The following is a 22,479-nucleotide window of genomic DNA, read 5'->3' on the forward strand; positions in this document are numbered from 1 at the left end:
CCTTAAAATGAAGTAAATACCCACTTTGTTGTAGAAATTTCAAGGAAAGCATTTCAAAGCACATGGCAAGTTTGTCAGATGAAAACTATTTTTCTTAATATCTTTTTGTTTAATGACTGAATGTGTTCCAGAATTCAACTGTGATCAATTTTCAAAGAGAAAATAAAATTCAAATGGCTGAAACAAAAAGACATAGTGGTGATACAATTCATGAAATATGCATTCCAATTCATTTACATTACGTAAATTTGTGTTTTAGAGCCAACCTATAAAATTAAAATGCTTTGTGATCAGACACCCCTTTTCCAATTTTTACAAACTAAGAAAATAGAAGCAAAAGATTTCAAAGAAAAAAATTAATTGGACATCATTGCAAAAACAAAACAAGGTGGTTGTGAGGTTATTGCATTTTTGTTGTTGTTGTTTGGTGTGATGGGGAGGGGGGCAAAAAAGACCCCAATTATTATGGGGTTAAAACGCGTCATCAGAAAATATATATTGACACATCTACAACATTCTACATGATTTGCATGACAGGGGTAGGAGCTTATTCATTTGTTTCTAATGGAATTCATGAATATGGACATGCATATATGCAAATATATGTACAGTATGTGGTGCATTAGTACTGATGGACATGTTCTCACCATTATACAAATCACATTTCATGAGGATTCTAAGTATATACATGTAGAGTTACCAATGTGGATATAAGGGAGGGAAAAAATAAAATACACAAAAATTTGATAGACTATGTAGGTTTATACAATTACAGACTATCAATCAAAACTGATAACAACCATAAAAAAATAAATGCAAATTGAGTGATTTATGATTAGTTTCAGCAATATGTGTTTTAAATGCAGTCCACAGTCACAGATAAACATACATACAGCAAAAACATCTTTTCAGGAAAATGAAACCTTTGGAACAAGATAGCTTGTCACGTTGTGTGAAAACAGAAAAATATGTATTCTTTCTATAGGAGGGCATATGTAATACAGATTTTCAAAGAATACATTATGGATAAAGAGTTTGTATCATCATAAGAGCAGAAAGAGAAATTTTAAGGTATTTTTATAGTCCATCAAAGGGAAAGTTGTACACATGTGACATCACACATCTTTGTCGCATTGCCAACCTAGGAGGATATAAGAAGCATTAGTGATCGCAAAATTCAAAGGCTCATAACTTTCTCATTATTTGTCTGATTTTTCTCAAACTTGCTTTGATCTTATTCTTTGATTTTCTGTTACCAAACAAGCCCACTTGTTCCAAAGGTTTCATTCCCCTTTGAGAGTTACACCCCCACCCCCACAAAAAAGGAAAGTTTTTGAGGAAAAAGCTAACACAGCTATAACTTTGAAAACACATTTAATATTTTGAGAGTGGAGAAGCAACCTTGGTTTGAAACTGCTACTATAGTGCGTAGGACAAGTCCTGATCGCATTTCCAATAATTTATTCTTGCAAGGAGAAGGTACAGCACATCAAATATTCATGTCATACAGTAACTGGTGGGGGGGACGACCAAAATAGAGGAAGAAAGACAGAGAAAGAGATCTAGAGAGAGGGAGAGAGAGAGAGGGATAATGAAGTGTAAAAAGAATGAAGAAAGAGAGAAGTGAATGCGTTGAAAACAATATACAATACCTGTCTTGGATCTGTAATTCCTTGTGATGTTTTATGGCTAGCTTCTTCCTCCCTCTTCTTCTCTAGAGCGGCTAGTCTATCTGAAGTTCAAACCGCAAAATATCAAAATCATGATGAAATTATTTCATATTTAAGACACAAATTCAATTTCAATATAAAGGCAAAATGTTTATTTATGAGATCAGGGGCGGATCCAGGATTTTCCAAAAGGGGGGGCACATTTTCCCCAAGGAAAAATTTGACAAGCAAAAAAAAAAGGTTTCCAACAAAAAGTAAGGACATCTCGTCAGGCCGGCTTTGCCTCCCCCCCCCTGGATCCGCCAGTGTATAAGATAGAAAAGTGCCACTGTGACTATCGTATTATTGTATCATAGTCATGATTCATGGACCGATAACAAGCACATTATACCTTTTTCAAAAATTGCTATTCCTTGACCGATTTAACCCGTTGGCGACTGGAACTGGGTGATCCCTGTACAAAGTCTATGGGAATGACTAAATTCAGTATTCAACAGGTTAAATGAAATTTCCAATGTTTTGTTTGCCTGATTTTATTATATCTGTTCAGATCCTAGCATTTTCAGCCTTGATTACCCCTTCAAGGCCAGATTCAACCAAAAGTTTCTCATTCAGAATCATGGTTTTCAAAGACGTTTAGCCGTGTTCAAGCATTTTATTTTTTGTCAGCCATTAAATCAAGCATCTTTCAAATGATTAAATGCTGGAATAGGTGTATATTCAAAGGTTATTCTGCAAATGCAACAATGATAGAATTTGATAACATAGCTCTCAATCATAATTCTGGGATGACAGGACTTAGACCTGTCCTCATTACACTTTCTAAATTTAGATTACTGGAAACTGTTTCAGGAAATCAGTTTGGAAGATCGCTTTGTTAGCCTTCCCATTCGATCAGTCAAAAGTGGTTTTCAAAACCACTTCAAGCAAAGTGGCCTTGTTGCTATGGGAACGCTCTCAGTGGGGGTGACATGTTGCACTTGAAATTTGAAACTGCAGCGTACACATTCTACACATAGACTAGCATGCCCAAAATTTGCAAAGACCGCCTCCCGAAGAACGGTTGTGTCCTCACTTACTCTAAATCCAGTATAACAAGATCGCTTCCAAGACTGCTTCGACTATTCTCATTACATGTTAAATTAATTTCCGAACTAGTTTCCAGTAAACTAGTTTTAGGACAGTGATGAGAACTGGGCCAAATTTCACAATGTGTACACCTAAGATGAATATCAACAGCTTTGAAGAAAATTGCTTGAACAAAAGCCAGCAGCGATAGGCTTTTGGGTTTAATAATGATAATATGCAACATATACATATAGCACATACATGTAATACATCGTTTTCAAGCGCTGGATACTATAAGCCAGTTCGTAGTTCCACTCTGCGCATGATCAGAGGAAGGTCATTTGTACTAAAGTGACATGGTGGTTTAAAATTTGATGAGATAAGCACCAAACTCGATGTCTTGATTATTCATATATTCTTTTGAATTGTGTTTTTCATTCACATCCACAAAAAATGCGTCTACGAATGACTGGTATATTTCAGTTTTGCCAAGTACATTGTACAACATCCTCTAGTATGCATTCAAAGTAGAAATGCAACAAATAACTTCATAAAGTGTTCATTGATGTGCTTTTCTAGTCACCTGGTCTATTCAATTTCTTCATCCCGCTATGTAAGGCATGCATACGTAATATCTTGCTTTGAAATCTACCTATCTTAATGAAAGAAATGAAAGGTCATTTGACCAAAATTGTTCCAGAAGTAACTACGAACTGGTCTATTAACCCAGCTTTAGCGCGGCTACCCTCAACGGAAGCTATAGCATTCACAGAATAAACACATTCAAGCAGCCTGGTTCCTGGTTCAGACATGATTCTAGCTTAAAGGTCAAGTCCATCCCAGGAAAATGCTGACTTTAATAAATAGAGAAAAATCAAACTAGCATAGTGCTGAAAATTTCATCAAAATCGGATGTAAAATAAGAAAGTTATGACATTTTAAAGTTTCGCTTATATTTCACAAAACAGTGATATATGCACAACTAGGTGAGTCAGTGGATGATGTCCATCACTCACTATTTCTTTTGTTTTTTATTGTTTGAATTATACAATAATTCAATTTTTATAGATTTGAGAATAAGGACCAACTTGACTGAACCATACAGTATCAAACAATGCTAATTCCACATGTTCAGGGAGGAATTAATCATTGTATCACTTGACAATGAGGAGAAAATTAGAATATTTCATATTTCATATAATGAAATACAAAAGAAATAGTGAGTGGATGATGTCATAGTTTCCTCATTTGCATACCAGCCAGGATGTGCATATAACTGTTTTGTGAAATTAAGCGAAATTTTAAAATGTCATAACTTTCTTAATTTACATCCGATTTTGATGAAATTTTCAGTGTTATGCTTATTGCATTTTTCTCTTTTTATTCAAATAAACTTTTTGTTGGGGTGGACTTGTCCTTTAAGAAAATCACTTGAAAGGACCCCCTCCCCCCAAAAAATCTAATTCTTGCTTTAAAGGTCAAGCACATCGAAACACTTGATTTCAATCAATAGAGAAAAATAAAACAATCATAATGCTGAAAGTTTCATCACGATCAGATATAAAATAAGGAAGTTATGAAATTTCTAAAATTTAGCTAATTTTTCACTAAAGAGTAATAAGCACAACTCAGTGACATGCAAATGGGAGAGTCGATGATGTCACTCACTCACTTTTTCTTGTTTTTATTGTTTGTGTTACACAATATTTAAATATTTAATGATTTGACAATAAGGACCCTCTTGATTGAACCATGCCATTTTAAAACAATGGTAATTCCACATGTTCAAGGAGGAATAAAACCTTTTTTCCTATAAAAATGTGGGGAACTTTAAGACATTTCATATTTCCTATAATAAAAAACATTTCCTATAATAAAAAAAAACAAAGGAAATAGTGACATCAGAAGTTTTGCTTTCATTCTTTTTTTTTACACTGTAATGCTATACTATTACTAATAATGTTACATTCTAACCTCCCACTTTCCTGGTGACATATCACCGAGTTGTGCATAATACTGTTTTGTGAAAAATAAGCAAAACTCTGTCATAACTTTCTTATCTTACATTCAATTTTGATGAAACTATCAGTGTTATGTTTGTTGGATTTTTCTCTCTTTATTCAAATCCATTTTTTATTGTCCTGAGTAATCTTGCCCTTTAAGAATATCACATGAAAACAAAAAACAAATCATGATAGCCCCTTTAACATTACCTCGTGCATACTTGGATTTCATGCGCTCTGAGCTGACCCGTTTGAACTGGTTATTGCTGGATGATGAAGTCTCATCTGCAAGACAAAATAAAATAAGAGAGGGGCAATTATTTAGCACTTTTTACATTAACAATAATACCAATGATTATTATTAGTCATCACAAAACAGTGGAGAAGGGCCGTTGCTTTTTTTTTACCCAAGGCCATTTGGGACAAATATAGCACATTTGTGGTTTTCCCTAGAACTTTAATATGAAGAAGAGCCTTTTAAAAGAAACTTATATTTCAACTATTGTTTATTTCCATAATAAAAAATAATAGGGGATATGTAACATCAATTCTTGCATACTGCTCCAGGCTGAAGATATTTATATTTAAATAAATAGAGTAAAATTCACAGAGCAAAATGCTGAAAATTTCCCTAAAAATCGGATATCAAGATAACGAAGTTATTGAATTTTAAAGTATAGCAATATTTTGTGAAAACAGTTGTACATGTATGCACGTCGTCATGAATATTCATTAGGTGGGCGGATGATGTCACATCCCCAGTTTACTTTTCTTATGTAATTACATGAAATCATAACTGTTTCATTTTTTCATAAATATGTAAATAATGTGTCTCAATTATGATAAATATCTTGCAGCAATGAATAACTAATGCACTTAATCAGTTGTCAATCCAATTGTTTTAGTTATTGCTAGAAAAAATGTTGAATAAACCTAATTTCATATAATAAAATACAAAAGAACAAGTGGGGATGTGACATCATCAGCCCACCTAATGAATATTTATGAAGACTTGCCTGGAACTGTTTCACCAGAATAATGCAAATCTTTAAAATTCAATAACTTCTTTATTTGTTATCCGATTTTGATTGAATTTTCAGCATTTTGCTTTGTGAATTTTACTCTATTTATTGAGATATAAATATATTCAGTCTGGAGCATCCCTTTAAATTGGCATAGCAATGGAAACAAATCACACACAAAATATGATGAATTTTAAACAGACATTCTTTAACAATCAATCTCTGTTCACCCCTAAAACATGAACTTCGAAAGGAACAATGAATGATTTCAACATGTAGAGTACACTTTTTAAAAACCTCCCCACCCCTCCCTCCCTCCCCCCCACCTAAAAGGTTCAGTCAATAAATATACAATAACCATAAATAGGCCCTGTTTTTTTCAGGACACTCAAATGTTCAATTATAACTAAGGGATGAAATTTCAAATCAATACAAATTACCTGTTGAATAAAAAAAATATGTGCATGAATAAGAGATAACTGCCACAGTTGCGTTGTATATTAAAGGAGAATGAAACCCTTGAAACCAGCTGAATCCATATCAAAGAGAAAAATCAAAGAAACATATTGTTGAAAGTTTGAGGAAGATTGAATGAATAATAAGAAAGTTATGAGCATTCGAATATTGAGATCACTAGTGCCATGTAGATCCTCCCAACGGCAATGCGACCAAGATCTGTGATATCACACACGTACAACTCCCTCATTACTTTAGTACTTATTTCACTTATATTCTCACTTTTATAGAGTCTATCACAAGGTGAGATGTTCTCTTTATGAGAGGACAAGTACAGAGGTTTCGCAACATTATATCATTGATGAATCGTTTGTCATATGATTAGAATGAGCAAAAAGAGATGTTTTGGGGTATATTTTCAGTGTCCAAATGGGAGAGTTGTACGTGTGTGACATCACAGATCTTGGTCGCATTGCCAATGGGAGGATCTCCATAGCATTAGTGATCTCGACATTCAAATGCTCATAACTCTTTTATTGCTAGTCCTATTTTACTCAAAGTTTTGTTGATCTTATTCTTTGATTTTTCTGCTTTCACAAAAACTAACTTGCTCCAAGAGTTTCATTCTCCTTTAACTGTTAACATGCCCATCCCCTCTTTCAAAGATGCAAGCTACATGTATGTTACAGTGGAAAACACTCCGTCCCTCAGATAGGACGTTAAATGGAGGCCCGTGTAGAGGAGAGTCACTGCACTATTCGTATAAGAGTAGGGGGTAACCCTGGACATTTGTAATAGGTCCATGCCCTGGAGAAGTGGTCCACCTGCACTCCCCCAATCAGTTATATCGGGATGAGAGACCTGTGGGTCATAGTGATTCAGTTCACTTTTCCCCTCCCAGGCACAGGTGATGTCAAAATCATAATAATTTAACAGTCACTTTACAGTACTAGTAAGCCCTTATAAGTAGATGTATAAATAGTATTTTAAACTTACAGAAGCCATCATCAACACTTCCGAATGTGCATCGAATACAGAGCATTGTTAAATGAATGATGTAGAAGCTCGATATTAAAATGACCTATATGTACCTGTAGTCTGTACAACTGAATTTGTCTACTTGTATTAGCATAGAATGTACCAAGTGACACATCTTTCCTAAAATGAATAAAGGTGCTTTCAGACCAGCATGAAAAAAAATCTGACCATTGACTGTAACTAAAGTATACACACCAGGTATTTGATAAATTGAATCAATATTATCTGCAAACTTTACACATGAATGTGAACACCTTGGTAGCCTCCCGGGGACGGGGCACTTACATTGATGAGTGGATACCATGCGCGACCAAAACAATACGTAAAAAGGATGTCTTTTTCAAGATAGGGCACGTTACGTACGTAACGTGATAAGGGTGTCAAAAACACTAAAATAATGAAAAAAGGGTATCTATTTTTGCTAGGAAAGCTACTTGTTTAGGGTCAAATTTGCGAGGGTGTAAAAAATTAAGACTTAAGTGTTTTATAAAGTATGTACTTTTGCCCCAAGAGTCAACACTACGTGTTTAGAGTACGATTTGCGCGAGATGTGGGAGGCGGGGCTGTACTATTGTAGGTGAAGGTAAAACCGACGGCCGACGTCCGTGACATAACAATAAAAATATCGCTCTACTTGTTTAGGGGGTCAATTCAGAGAACTTAACAAGAATATTGTTTTGTTTCCAATACTTGTAAGGGTAGGGTTTCACACGCCAATACTTGTTAAGGGGTGCATATTCAGAAAATGGAAAATACGTGTTTAGGGTGCTTTTCAAAACCCCATGTTCGCGCATGGTATCCACTCGTCAATGGAAGTGGCCCCCCGGGCTAGCCTCATTACCTTGGCTTTACATGTACATATTACTGCCATGTTAATCTCGAAATGCATATTGCTTGAATCGTCATCTTTCCTGCATTAAATTGTCACTTAAAGACAAAATGGAGTTTTCAACGCTGTACTATTCATCGAGTTGGATTTCTTGTGCCAATAGGGTTAATTATCAAAATGCCTTTCTACAAAGGGCGACAATTATTATGAAAATGTTACTGCATAACTTAAAAGGAAATGGGTTTGGCAATGAATGCTGGGTAATCTATAGCCTGTTAATTTAGCTTGCTAGCAGAATAGAAAGTTGCACATATTCATTGGTATTCTTGCGATTAGGAAGGTATGAAAGCACCCTCTACACGGTTTGGAAGAAAGCCAGTATTGTGTACTAAGCAACTGTTGAACGAATTACACAACTGCTTACCGATACTGCTGATATTCACTATTTATAAGTGAATATTGAGTCACCTATTTGATGAATACCACAGAAGTTGACACATGACCAAAATTTGTAATGTCAAAGATTGCTCAATGTTTATCACTCACAAAAATCATCTTCTTGAAAACAACTGAAGTTATGATTTTAAAACATTTAGTGAAAGTACAAGTAGTAGGCAGTGCTCAGTTGTATACATTAAATTATATAGATAATGCAATTTAGTAATAAATGTACTGGACATTTTAACTTTTCACATTCTTCTGCACCTCAATGAATATTTTTTGTCTACATGTAGGTAAACATAACTTTTAGGTTGTTTGTGCCGACTGGATCTGAGGACATAAAACCAAACGAATCATTGACCCAGGTGAGGTAAATGGGTACCAGCAGGAAGTAATTCCTCAAAAAGCTGTGTGCACCGAATAGGTAGCCTAGATTAGCCGGGTAATAATAGCAGGGCCCGCTGGGAGAACAGTTTTCGGAACTGAAGTGGCTACCCTGGGTAAATATATCTTTATTATTATTATATTATTATTATTGTGTAAACAATAGTTAATTTCAGATATCTCCTGCATTGTCATTTAAAGGGGGGTACATTTCATACTATAGTTTCTTGAAATTTTCCAGGCAGGACAACGAATAACAGAAGGAAAATCAAGCCTATTATTTAATGTGAAGTCTGTAGTCAGCAGGCACAGACCCTGATTGAAACTTTGATCAACAAGTGTGTCTCCATGCAAAGACTAGCACATACAAAACTTGCTGTTTTTGGCTGCAATTCAGACCCTTAACTCGAGTGAAGGGTCTGAATAGAGTAGACTATGAAGTCTGGGTGTGAGAGGAGGGGGGGGGGGCAATGGTGCTCCGGGGAGTGTTTAGGAAAAGAAAACGAGTTAGAAAGGAAGAAGAAATCTTCAAATCAATCTTATTATCTTAAAGGAGAATGAAACTCTTGGAGCAAGTTAGCTTTTGTGAAAGCAGAAAAATCAAAGAATAAGATCAACAAAAGTTTGAGTAAAATAGGACTAGCAATAGAAGAGTTATGAGCATTTGAATGTCGAGATCACTAATGCTATGGAGATCCTCCTATTGGCAATGCGACCAAGATCTATGTTGTCACAGATGAACAACTCTCCCCTTTTGGACACTGAAAATATACCCCAAACATCTTTTTTTGCTCATTCTAATCATATGACAAACGATTCATCAATGATATAATGTTGTGAAACCTCTGTACTTGTCCTCTCATAAAGAGAACACCTCACCTTGTGATAGACTCTATAAAAGTGAGAATATAAGTGAAATAAGTGTGGAAAGCGTGGAAAAAGCTTCTGGATATCACAAATAGGCCTATATCATTTCATAGTTCAAAGTGATAACTTTTTTGATAATTGATTTGCACTGTACAGATTCCTCAGTTAGTTGATTCTTTGCTTTTGTGCTGTATCATCAGTATGTAATGTATATGGCAAGTGTCCCTGCTGTCTATGACACCTTTCTCACTTTCTAAAACTAGTTTACTGGAAACCAGATCAAGAAACCAGTTTGGAAGATCGCTTTTGCTAGCATTCCCATTTGATCTCCCAAAAGTGGTTTTCAAAACTACTTCATGTATAAACACTCTCAGTGGCATGAGTGGGGTGATATGTTTTGCGCAAAATTTGAAACCGCAGCATCATAGGCATTCCACATACAGTATGTGGAGTAGCGCGCTCGAATGTGTGAAGATCACTTCCCGAAGAACGGTTGTTGTGTCCTCACTCATGCTAAAACCAGTTTAATGAGGCAAAGCAATCTTCAAAACTATACATCGCGTGGGGTTTTATGAACCAGTTTGGAAGATCGCTTCGACTGTTCTCATTACACGTTAAACCAGTTTCCACTAACTAGTTTTAGGAAGGTATTGAGAACGGTGTCACAGTCACTGTGGTGCTGTGGAGACCACTGAGTAGATAAGACTAGATCATGCGAATTATGGGCAAAAGACCAGTTTATTTCCAATTGGTCTAATGCGAATTATTCCAATTACCAACTCATCTACTATCATTTGGTCTACCATCAGTTCGTCCACTCTCCACATGGTCTAATTGCCATTTCGTCAACTCACCATTTCATCTAATAACCAGTTGGTCCAATAGCCAGGGCTCAACAGTAGCAGTGGCCCGGTGGCCCAGGGCAACCAAAAATAAGAGTCAGGACACCAAAATTCTGTAGAAGCCCACACTTAGTGGCCCGGTTGGGCTCCCAAAGTTTGGATAAATTGTAATTTTTTCTATTGTTTTAGGGCCACCAAATTTGCTTTGCAGCCCACCAAAATATAAAATTGATGATTTTGGTGGAATGATTGGGCCATCAAGAAAAAAGTTAGTGTGGAGCCATGCAATAGCCATTTAGTCCATATACCATTAGGTCTAATTGGATTAAGTGTTAATTGGGCGAAAAAAAGGGAAATAAAATGGATATTACCAAATGGTTATGAGACGAAATGTTGGTGGACGGGATGGCATTAGACTAAATGAAGATAGACCATGTGGTGAGTGGACAAGTTGGCAGTAGACAAATTGGCAATTTATCCAAAGACCCAGCGGCCCTGCCTACACCCCTACCTCGATCTTTGCTTGTGAAAAAAGTGAGTCTTTGGAGCAAGGCTGAGCGGTTTCTGAGTATAATTGAGGGTCCAGAAAGGTCTGAAAAAGGTGGAAGGGGTAATCGAAGTGGCACATCCCTATACCACATTATTAATGATTGCTCCCCTTATTCACTGAGCTAAAGATGATACCAGATACACCATTCTACACAAACAGAACAAGCCCATAGTTGTTATGTAATCATTATTCATTGGTGTGAACGTATCAAGATATGATAACGATGCATTGAGTATTAAAATCAATATGAAAATTAGAATTATATGATGTACTGTACATGTATACACACTGTGTATGCTTTACGGATCATCTTGTATGATGCATTCAATAATGATGATGATGATGATAATGATGACGATGATGACAATAACGATGATGATGATGATGACGATAATGATGATGACGACGATGATGATGATGATGACAATAATGATGATGAAGATGGTGATGATGATGATGATAATGATGATAATGATGATTTAAGTGATGATGGTGATGATGGTGATGATGACGATGATGATGATGATGATGGTGATGATTAAAATGATGATGATGATGATTGATGATGGCGTTTGTGGTGATGATAATATTGATGATGATGATGATGATGATGATTAAAATGATGATGGTGATGATGATTAAAATGATGATGGTGATGATGATGATGATGGTGTTTGTGGTGATGATGATGGTGATGATGATTAAAATGATGATGGTGATGATGATGGTGATGATGATTGATGATGGCGTTTGTGGTGATGATGATGATATTGATGATGATGATGGTGATGATGATTAAAATGATGATGGTGATGATGATGGTGATGATGATTAAAATGATGATGGTGATGATGATAATGGTGTTTGTGGTGATGATGATATTGATGATGATGATGATGATAAATAATGATGATGATTCAAGTGATGATGATGATAGAAATGATAAAGATGACGTAGGCAGATCCAGGGTATTATGAGGAGGCAAAAAGAATATTGGTTCTTTTTGTTTTGAACATTGTTTGACAAGCAAAAAAAAAATCTTGAAAGAAGGGCAAATTTCAACTTCAATTCCAATGAGTAGGCAGTACAAGGGGGGGGGTGGGGGAACTGTTCCAGAGACACAATCTGCATAAAACGTTAGGCCTGAAAGAGGGGGGCACATGTGCAAAAGCGCCTGGATGATAGTGATGAAAAAAATAATGAAGTTATGATGATGTCAAGTAAATTTTCAACAACCACCCCCCAAAAAAAAAAATAATAATATTGATAATAATATTAATATCAATAATCATAATAACAATATAATGCTCATATCACATAATGTTCTATGTCTCCATGCATCTTGGGACAACATGTTGCTTCAAGAAATGCAACAAGGTAATAAAATTGATTTCTGTGCTCCTGTAAATAGAGTAAACAAAAACATAAATCATCAAAGTGACTCTGGATTTTCACAGCCCATTAATGATGAAAACAAATATTGAATTCAGCTAACATTATTCACATGTTGAAAGGCTTGATTTAGAAGTATTTTCCCCAGGTTGTCACGAAGACCCTTTGAAATTTATTCTTCTAACACCACGAGAAAACAAAAATTATAACAGCATTCAGTGCAGACATTTCTGCATTTCTCAAGTCCACTCTATGAATAAGAAAACACAGGATTTAACATGTTCTAAGCAGTAATGATGATTTCATAATTACTGCTTAAAACAGGATATTATAAAGGTCATTTGTATTTATAAATGACCTTCATAATAATAATATCCTGTGTTAATTTTTTTTCAGCATTGTAACTACATCTCAGGCATTGCAATTTGATACAACCTTTGCCGCAAACATCGCTACCATCATGTAAGTGTGCGATTACACTGTTCTCTCACCAATCGATACCAAATCTTCAACTCTGCTGCACGTATACATGTAAATGAACCTATTACACCTTGAGTATCATAAACTACTGCAATACATGTCATCAGGCCTATTCATTCACAATGAATAAAGAAGAGATGTCATAACAACATATGCTTACTCATTATAAGGTTATATGTGGAGGAGAATAGAAGATGTCAATTCCAGATGTCAACGACAAAAGCCGACAGATCAGGTATCAAAGGTGTCACTGTGTAATACACATCTGATTACAAGGAGAAATATGAATATCGGCTGGTGAAGATGGAGAATGGGCTGACAAAACTGCTGATGGAGTAAGATGTGGATGTATCACGCCCGATGGGGCGCATGTAATGGGAGATGGGTTATTGCTTATTCGCTGGAGGGGAACGTGTTCGTGCCTGGATGATCCGCTCAGTCGTGTCTACAACAGGCAGCCTTACAATGAATGAATCTTTCCATCTCCATTTCACATAAAAATCCAATCACAAACATGCAAAAGGAAAATAAAATACAATTGAGTTTTAAAGGGATGCTCTGGGCTGAGAATATTTATAGCTAAAAATATAGAATAAAATTCACTGAGCAAAATACTGAAAATTTCATCAAAATTGGATAACAAATTACAAAGTTATTGCAGTTTAAAGCTTAGCAATATTTTGTGAAAACAGTTATATGCACGTCGTCATGAATATTCATTAGGTGGGCTGATGATGTCACATCCCCACTTCCCTTTTTCTTATGTTAATACATGAAATCATAAATGTTTCATTTTTTTTCATACATGTGTACATGATGTGTCTCCATTATGATGAAATAATTTGCAGCAATAAATATCCAATGCACATAATCAGTTGTAAATCCAATTGTTTTAGTTCTTGGTAGACAAATTTTGAATAAACATCATATAATGAAATACAAAAGAACAAGTGGGCATATAATATCATCAGCCCACCTAATGAATATTCATGAAGACATGCCTAGAACCGTTTCACCGGGATAATGCAAATCTTTAAAATTCAATAACATTGTTATTTGTTACCCAATTTTGATCAAATTTTCAGCATTTTGCTCTGTGAATATTACTCTATTTATAATATAAATATGTTCAGCCTGGAACATTCCTTTAATGATGTACACACAAACCTGTAGAACTTTGTGAGTACATTCAAATGATATAAGCCAGTGTCGCCCTTCCACTTCCACTCCCTCCCCCCCCCCCCTAGGCCCATACTGAACTGTGTGTGTGGTCTCTAATTGACTGTATGTTATACCGTATACAGTCTTAAAATATATACATTTTCAGATATCTACTAATATTACAGAGAATAAATAATTGACCAATAATTCTATTTGTATAGAGAAATTAAAATGTTTTGAGAGGAAAAGTAATTGTTTTGCTACTTGGTAACATAATAATTGCGGAATAAAATGTATTGAGTAGTTAATTAGCTTGTTATCATTCAAGTGGGTCTATATTACTAGACTACACTGGCATTACGGGTCAGGAAACTGGCCAGGTATGAGTCGTTGAGGACTCGAGATGGCGTTATTGGTTCATATCTGCTTTAAATCTGGCACATACAAACTAGAGTGTACATGTACGTGTACACTCTAATTTTATGTACATGTAAGTCAAATGATTTTATCTTTTTTATTTTGACATTGGACTAAAAAACACAGTTATCTATTAATTTTTGAAAGAACATATTATGATTGCAAGTTGTAAATGTAAATTTCAGTTGATTTACGTCTGACCTCTCAAATTTTGATAATTCTCCCCAAACTTTGGATCACTATTCCAGTTTATTTCTAGTTTTAGGGCATACTACATCATTGTCCCACTCCTGTATACAATGAGGATGATATTAAGAAAAAGAGAGTAATTTGGAGGGTGTATTTCATCATTTTAATCTACAGAAGTTTTATTTAGATTTTTGGTCAGGATACAGATCAAAATAACTAAGAATCTGACGGTGAAGACAAAAATCAAAAGATAAGAGATGTAGCTCAATCAAAGCTGGGCATTACACTTAAGATATTTTGACTAAATTTGTAATATGTGGGGTTTTTTTAAATATAAAAGCATTACTGAGAGAGTGCTAAATACCTGTACTGTACCTTGATATGTAAATAGTCATTTTTCACAAAGAATTTATATACATTATAAGAAAATGTCAAAGGTCCCACTACACATCTGTACGAGTTGAATGTGAGACCATATTCCAACAGTTTTCTTTCAACCTTTACCAAAGCTTCAGACAGGCTTTTAAGTCAATATCAATGACAAAAACTGACTTATTCTGCAATGGGATTCATGCCCTCCCACTTTGATTAATAGAATCTGATGATGATATCCATTTTAGGGGAATCCAACCCAACAGTTGTTCAGAGGAAAAAGAAAAATCAGACAAGGAGATCGTTGATAGTTTGGACAATAGCGGATATACTAAAGAAAGTTATGAATTTTTTTAAAGTTGTAAAAATTTGAAATCACTCTAGTCTTCCTAGGATGAAGGTTTCAAATTGGCCGCATTGGTAATTTGATAGTGATGTAAGGCAAGGACTATACTCTTCCATTTACTCCGATATGTGTAAAGTGGCCAGAACTGAAAATGGCCAAAATGGGAATTTATTTTTTTTCTTCAAAAGTTTGACTTCAATTCAAATTCAATTTTTCCTTCATGAGGACATATATATGATACTTTAGGAATAGGAAATCACAAATCCTTGATAATGATTGCATATTTTCTCCAGGAAAGTTGTCCTTAAAACAGTTCTCATATCAATTTGATATACCCAATTGCCAATTTCAAATTTACATAGTCTTAGGGATCTCAATTGTAAAACAGCCACAACTTTCTTTATATTGGTTGTTTGATTTCTTTCAAATTTGCATCATTCTATTTCACTTATTTTCCTCCTCTCTCACTCTCACACAAACTTTTATGATCAAGGTTCGATTCCCCTTTAATACTGACCAATGATGAAATTGAAGAATTGTATGGCACTTGCCAAATCAGAGATAACACAAGGTAACAAAGTATATATTCCAAATGACCAGAAATATGCCAAACTGAACCTGATAGAAAATGAGTTAAATTATTCAATACTTAGCAAAATAACTAAGGCCTTTTTCAATTAGCCAGACCTTTTTTGTAAAGCCGAGTTTTAGAATAGATAGAAAAATTGAGAAAATATGCTTATTATAACATTTTAAACAATTTCAATACTAGAATATTTGTTTGTCAGCTCTTTGTTAAAATGTTTATATTTCATTCCAATTTATATGAAACACCAATGCAACCTGAATCCCCTTTGAATTATTGTCTTGGGGAAGAAAAAGAAAAAAATGACTGAAAATTTAGACTGCCAAACTTTCTTTCTTCGTTTCAGATGTTTAAAATATCAAGGGGGCGTTAATCCGAAGAGATATTCCTTCAAGTGTAGCCTCAGAATAGTCGGCCTGTATTCATCCACATGAACAAACATTGATTACAGTGTAGTATTTTGCATTGAACGTCTCAGATTTTTTTTCTCCAAAACATGCATTTCCTTCTTAACATTCTTGTTTTATCTATTTGTTTGTATCATGTTTCTGGAATCTATCCTGTTACATTTACTTTAAGATATTTTTACTGACCCGAATGGTCATTAAAGGAGAATGAAACCTTTGGAACAAGATAGCTTGTGTGAAAACAGAAAAATCAAAGAAACAGATCAACGAAAGTTTGAGAAAAATCAGACAAATAATGAGAAAGTTATGAGCATTTGCATATTGCGATCACTAATGCTATGGAGATCCCCCTATTGGCAATGCGATAAAGATGTGTGATGTCACTTGTGAACAACTCTCCCCATTACTTTAGTACATATTTCAGTTAAAATGCCTCTTTTATCACATCTATCAGTAGATCATGTGTTCTTTCTATAGGAGGACGTGTAATACAGATTGTCAAAGAATACATCATGGATAAAGAGTTTGTATCACTGTAAGAAAAAGCAAAAAGAGACATTTTGGGGGTATTTTATAGTCTATCAAAGGGAAAGTTGTTCACATGTGACATCACACATCCTTGTCACATTGCCAATGGGAGGATCTCCATAGTATTAATGATTGCAATATTCAAATGCTCATAACTTTCTCATTATTTGTCCAATTTTTCTCAAACTTTCTTTGTTCTTATTCTTTTATTTTTCTGTTTCGACATAAGCCTACTTGTTCCAAAGGTTTCATTCCCCTTTAAATTGTCAACAAATCAATTCCATGAACATAAAGAGTTGCATACAATGTAATTACAACATACATGTAGTAACACCAATAGCATCGATAATAATCCATTAACATCAACAAAAAGGCATACACAGAAATTGTAGAGCGGTAATAATAGTCTTGTAGTACATTCCTATTCAAAACTTAGATTATATTTATAAACAAGATGTAGCATACTAAATGAGAAGGATTTAGGAAAACATAAGCTTACTACATGTACATGTAAATGATCAACAATCTCTCAAAATTTAGCAATTTTTTATCAAATTTATCAGTTTTAAATATCCTGTTTAATACATTGTGTTCATATGTACTGTATGTTACTGGAATCTTTTCAATACATTTACATGAAAACCTTGATTGGGATTTGCTGCTGAACCCTGTTACCAAAGTAACCTCGTAATAATAATAATAATAATACACGAGACTAAAGCACACTTTCCATCTTGATGAGATGCTCAAGGCAGACCAGAACAACAAAAACATGTAGTTGTTTCATATTAAGAAACAGGCCCCTCAAAATACTAGGTACTTTCTGATATGCTTTTCAGACTACAAGAAATTTCCTTAACCCCCCCCCCCCCGAAAAAAAAGGTGGGGCTGGAGGGGGGGGGGGTTATTAGCCCTACCAATTACCAGAGAAGCTTAACCCAATTTGGTTTCAGGCTTCATTTTACCAAAGTGGGCGGGCATGGTATAGTACAGTACTGTACTATCTTTAACAGCCGGCTTTATTGCGGTGCTAGCTGGGAAACTGCAGCAGTGCTAAAAGCTGTACAAGTCTGAAATTAAACCGGGCTAAGGGAACTTGGGGCTAAGCAGCAGCCAATCACGGAAGTCAAAATTTTACGTTAATCTCACCCTGTGTGGCAAAATAATCAATTTGTGTAATAGTCTGGGGTTAAGGCGTTAATAACTCTGGCTTAAGAAAATAGTGTGGGGTTAAGAAAGACAATCCTGAAAAAAAAAGATAGTATGGTGTAGGATATGGGGTTAAAATACTGTTATCTAAAAAGCATACTGTGATTGAGTGGATACAAGAGAAGCTTTTATACCAGACCAGAAAATAACTGGTATTTTTAGAGGTATGGCAGGTGTGAATATAGCTTATTTGATGGACCGGTATCTACAGTGTATCAGAATATTTGTTCTTCTAGTTCTGGATTGATTAAGCTCTGAAAGAATGTGAAAATTTGTACGAAGTAAAACAAGATTAAACAAATTTACGCAAATGCCAAACCCTTCTCAACCAACTCTCCTAGTTCAGATGATATACAAACATGATTAGGTATCTAGATCACAAATACTGTACAAGATACTCTGATACATCAGAGACCTACTAGCTAGTTGGTCCATGGATAAATGTACCGAACATGCTATGTATTCCTACAGGTCTGCAATGCCAAATAGGCCTATATTCTGATCAACGGGTCGTGTGGTCCAGTGGTTAGAGCATTGGACTCATAATCGCAAGGTTGTGAGTTCGAATCCCAACTCTGTCATTGTCTCCACTTTGATAAAAAGGCCCAAGAGTGATATCTGTCGTCTATTACGTCAGCCACTATGACTGATTAACCTAGACGTAAAATGTTTCCAAGGTAATTGGTTATATACCAGCTTGGCGTTTACCAGCAAAAAATGCTGTCCTGCCGAGTTCCTACGGGAGTTACCACAAACAGAAACAGAAACAGAAACTGGCAGTATTGATCAATGTCAGCATGGATACAGTGCCGTATAAAGTGATGACTTGGATCCATTAACTTTATCCTTGTGATTTTTGTCAGCTTGCAAATACTTAGCTCTATCACTATCTGTGTTTACCAACTCATTGGGTTGAATTTCCCTTTAATAAATGATAAATATGTTCTCTACAGTTTCTATATGTACATGTACATACATTATTGATTTCTAGCTTGTGCTAAAAGCAGTTGATTAGCTTGGCTGACTAATTACGTGCAATTACGATTGTGCATGTGTGTGAACTAACAAGGGCATGGAGCTTGTGGAAAATCAAACCCAACCACTGCTCAAACAACTATTTCAAAAGGTGGTTTCAGACCGCCTCGAAGTTCGTCAGTTCCAGGTATTTTCTGATTGGGAAATTCACCCCGATCAGAAAATACCAGGTAATATTGGCAATGTGAAAGCAAATCACGCGTAATCTTCCCGAAAGAAAATACCCACTAAATAGTAGGTACTTGTCAAAATTACGAGAACTTTCGCGGGGATTTTTCCAAGGTCGCAGGTATTTTGGCAATGTGAAAGCAATTTACGGGAACTTTTAGCCTAGCGTGTAGTTGGGCGCGGGCGCCTTGGGTGGCTGTGATTTTGAATCTCGCGCCTTGCTTGCTTATCAGACCATAATGCGCATGCTCTTAACTTCAGGAACTTATGCCGTAGGGTATGTTTCGGGGCGGTGTGAATGCAGGAATAATTAATGGGTATTTTTTAGCCTAAAAAAGTTCTCGTAATTTAACGGGGATTCTCATGATTGAGGCAGTTTGAAATCACCTAAAGATATCCCATTACAGGATGTACAACTTCAAGATTGTTATTTGATTAGATTGCTAATATGACTATTGAAATATCTAAAAATCAATTATACAAACAATATCACCTGAAATCAAAGTACAAGTGTAAAAGTGCATTAATGTTGTATGGATGAATGAATAAAGAGATAAAAAAAACTAAAAAATGATGAATAAATACAGGGTACATGTACATGTAAGTAAATTTTTTTTATTCTGATGAAATAGTCAGAGAGCTGTTTGCAAAGTTATTAACTAATAAGGATTTATTTCTCATTTTCTGAATTACATTCATCTTCACAAAGTATGATGTTACATGAACATGTAGACTGCCTGTTACAAGTACAAAATGAAAATTATGCAAGTGATTAAAACATCCATTATCTCAATCTAGCAAAAAATACATGACGCAAGTATTGCTGTTTCCATGGGGTTAAATTAGAAATAATTGCCAAAGAACATTTTCCAAAACTATGTTCACCAAAATGAAAATGATATAAAGCCAAAAGAATAATTACTGAACAATTACGATTCCAAACATAATAGATGTTATAAACGTACAGTATATAAAGCCTCCTGATATGTGTTATGCGGGAATTACACCAATCTCCTTAATTTCCCATTAAAACAGTCCATCCACATACAAGACAAAGACACCAAAGAAACATCAAACTTCATCTGCAAAGCTACACAGCAAAGATTGCGTTTGCAATATGAGCTTATAAATGCAGGTAAACCTTTATGATTCCCAGAATTTTATATACTTGTATAAAAGCTTTTTTATTCAATTTTTATTCAATGTGGAGCGTTGTGGCCCAGTGGATTAGTCTCCGGACTTTGAAACAGAGGGTTGTGGGTTCAAATCCCAGCCATGGCGTAATTTCCTTCAGCAAGAAATTTATTCAAATTGTGCTGCACTCAACCCAGGTGAGGTGAATGGGTGAATGGGTACCTGGTAGGAATTTATTCCTTGAAATGCACTGAGAGCTGGAAGACTGCTTGAGCTACAGCCGGGGTAATAATATCCAAGTCCTTTGGAAGCGCATGGAGACGTTATTCATGATGTGATATGCGCTAAAGGCTACAAGAACTGTCTATTATTAATTTTCAATTGGTATAATTAAACATCATAGTGTCATTAGCAAACAGAATAATTGTTATCATAGCATAATTAGCAAACAGATTTCTCATGCCTTTGACATCCCAATGACAAATAATATATGGAATCGAGTACTGTAGATGCTACTTTGTTTTAATTGGCAGGAAACTAGGGCCCCTGTACTGAACTTCCTCCTCGAAAGAGACTTCAGTATACATACAATACATACCAGAATAGTGAGCGCATGTATGATACCAACTACAATTAGTATTTTTTCAATTTACGGATATTCAATGTAAAAGTAGGCAAGTTGAGGAAAACAAATAACAATTATCAATTTCATTGTGTGTTTACTTTTGTATTACATCTAAAGGGGCTATCTCCAGAATGGCAAATGGTTGGGAACATACATGAAGCAAATTCGAGATTTTGCCAAAGTTCAGGCTCCTGTAAAAAACAGTTTCACCAATTGAAAATGTGCATCGAACGTTTTCTAATATAAAATTGATATCGCAAACGCAAACTAACATTCGTAAGAGTTTGCACAACTCGTCAGAAATTTGGCAGATCCAAAATTTGTAATGTTTGTATAAAGCATTCACTGCTCAGTGAGAAACCCTGTTTAGGTGATCTACATGTATGTGGTCACATGGGCATTTGAGTTGAAACTCTTGAACAATATACATGTAGATGTTTGTATGTACCTTTTTTGAGGACCTTTTTCCTCTCCCTCTTCATCTTATACCCCATTCATACTGCGCTTTTCTCCGGTGAACTTCGCCAGCGAAGGGGGAAATGTCCAGGATGAAAGGTACACAGAAAAACTTCCCCGGCGAACTTCTCCACCTCGAGAGATGGAGAGCTTCCCCAGCAAAACGGTTTCCCCTGAGAAATTTGCCGGTGAAATGGCCAGTATGAAAGATGACCTGAGAACTTCTCCTCTTTAATGACGTCAGAGGTCAATTCTTTTTCTCCCCAAAATTACCTGAACCAAGATTCCACGCGCTAGCTAGCTGTTACTTCCATGGCTTAATGTGGATGGCCACGCTATATAAAAAATATCGAAATACTTTTTTTTAAATACTTTTTTAGAATAAAATCAAATATAACATAATTTGATTTTTTAACACATTATCAGTAAGAAATAAACAACTTTCTTTTCGTTTGTTCTGCACATGCCGATACCAGCCATAATCTCCATAACTTCACTGATATAGTTAATCAGGTATCTGCAATTTGTTAAAAGGAAAGAGTACGATTGTGCGCAGTATTAGAAAATTAAAAAGCGTGTGCCTTCATTGACACCGGGTCTGCACTTTACTTTCGCCCAAGCAAATTGCTCGTTGACTTTCCCCGGGGAAGAGATGTCAGTGCGAAAGGGTACATTTTTTTCTTTGCCAGGGAAGTGAGGATTGCGTGCCAGAGAAGTTCGCCAGGGAAAAATGAAGAGGTCACTTTGAGAGGGGTACAGTATTATTTTCTTTTCTTTTTTGTCATTTGATAAATACATGTAGAT

General features: G+C 35.4%; 1 protein-coding gene across 2 annotated transcripts in view; it reads right to left on the reverse strand.

The window, feature by feature from the left end:
• Window positions 1-22,479, reverse strand: part of LOC129266502 (nucleolin-like) — a 39,119-nt gene that overhangs the window by 7,551 nt on the left and 9,089 nt on the right. Inside the window, exons 3-5 of one of the 2 annotated variants that reach the window (XM_064101667.1) lie at window positions 4,952-5,026; window positions 1,653-1,732; window positions 648-676 (exon numbers count right to left, since the gene is read on the reverse strand). In XM_064101667.1, coding sequence (XP_063957737.1) covers window positions 659-676; window positions 1,653-1,732; window positions 4,952-5,026 — 173 coding nt within the window. In that variant the 3' untranslated portion in view covers window positions 648-658. The remainder of the gene's footprint in view (window positions 1-647; window positions 677-1,652; window positions 1,733-4,951; window positions 5,027-22,479) is intronic. The other variant, XM_064101656.1, reaches the window with a different exon arrangement.

The sequence above is a fragment of the Lytechinus pictus genome, chromosome 1 (assembly GCF_037042905.1).
Source record: "Lytechinus pictus isolate F3 Inbred chromosome 1, Lp3.0, whole genome shotgun sequence".
In the NCBI taxonomy this organism is placed as follows: Eukaryota; Metazoa; Echinodermata; class Echinoidea; order Temnopleuroida; family Toxopneustidae; genus Lytechinus; species Lytechinus pictus.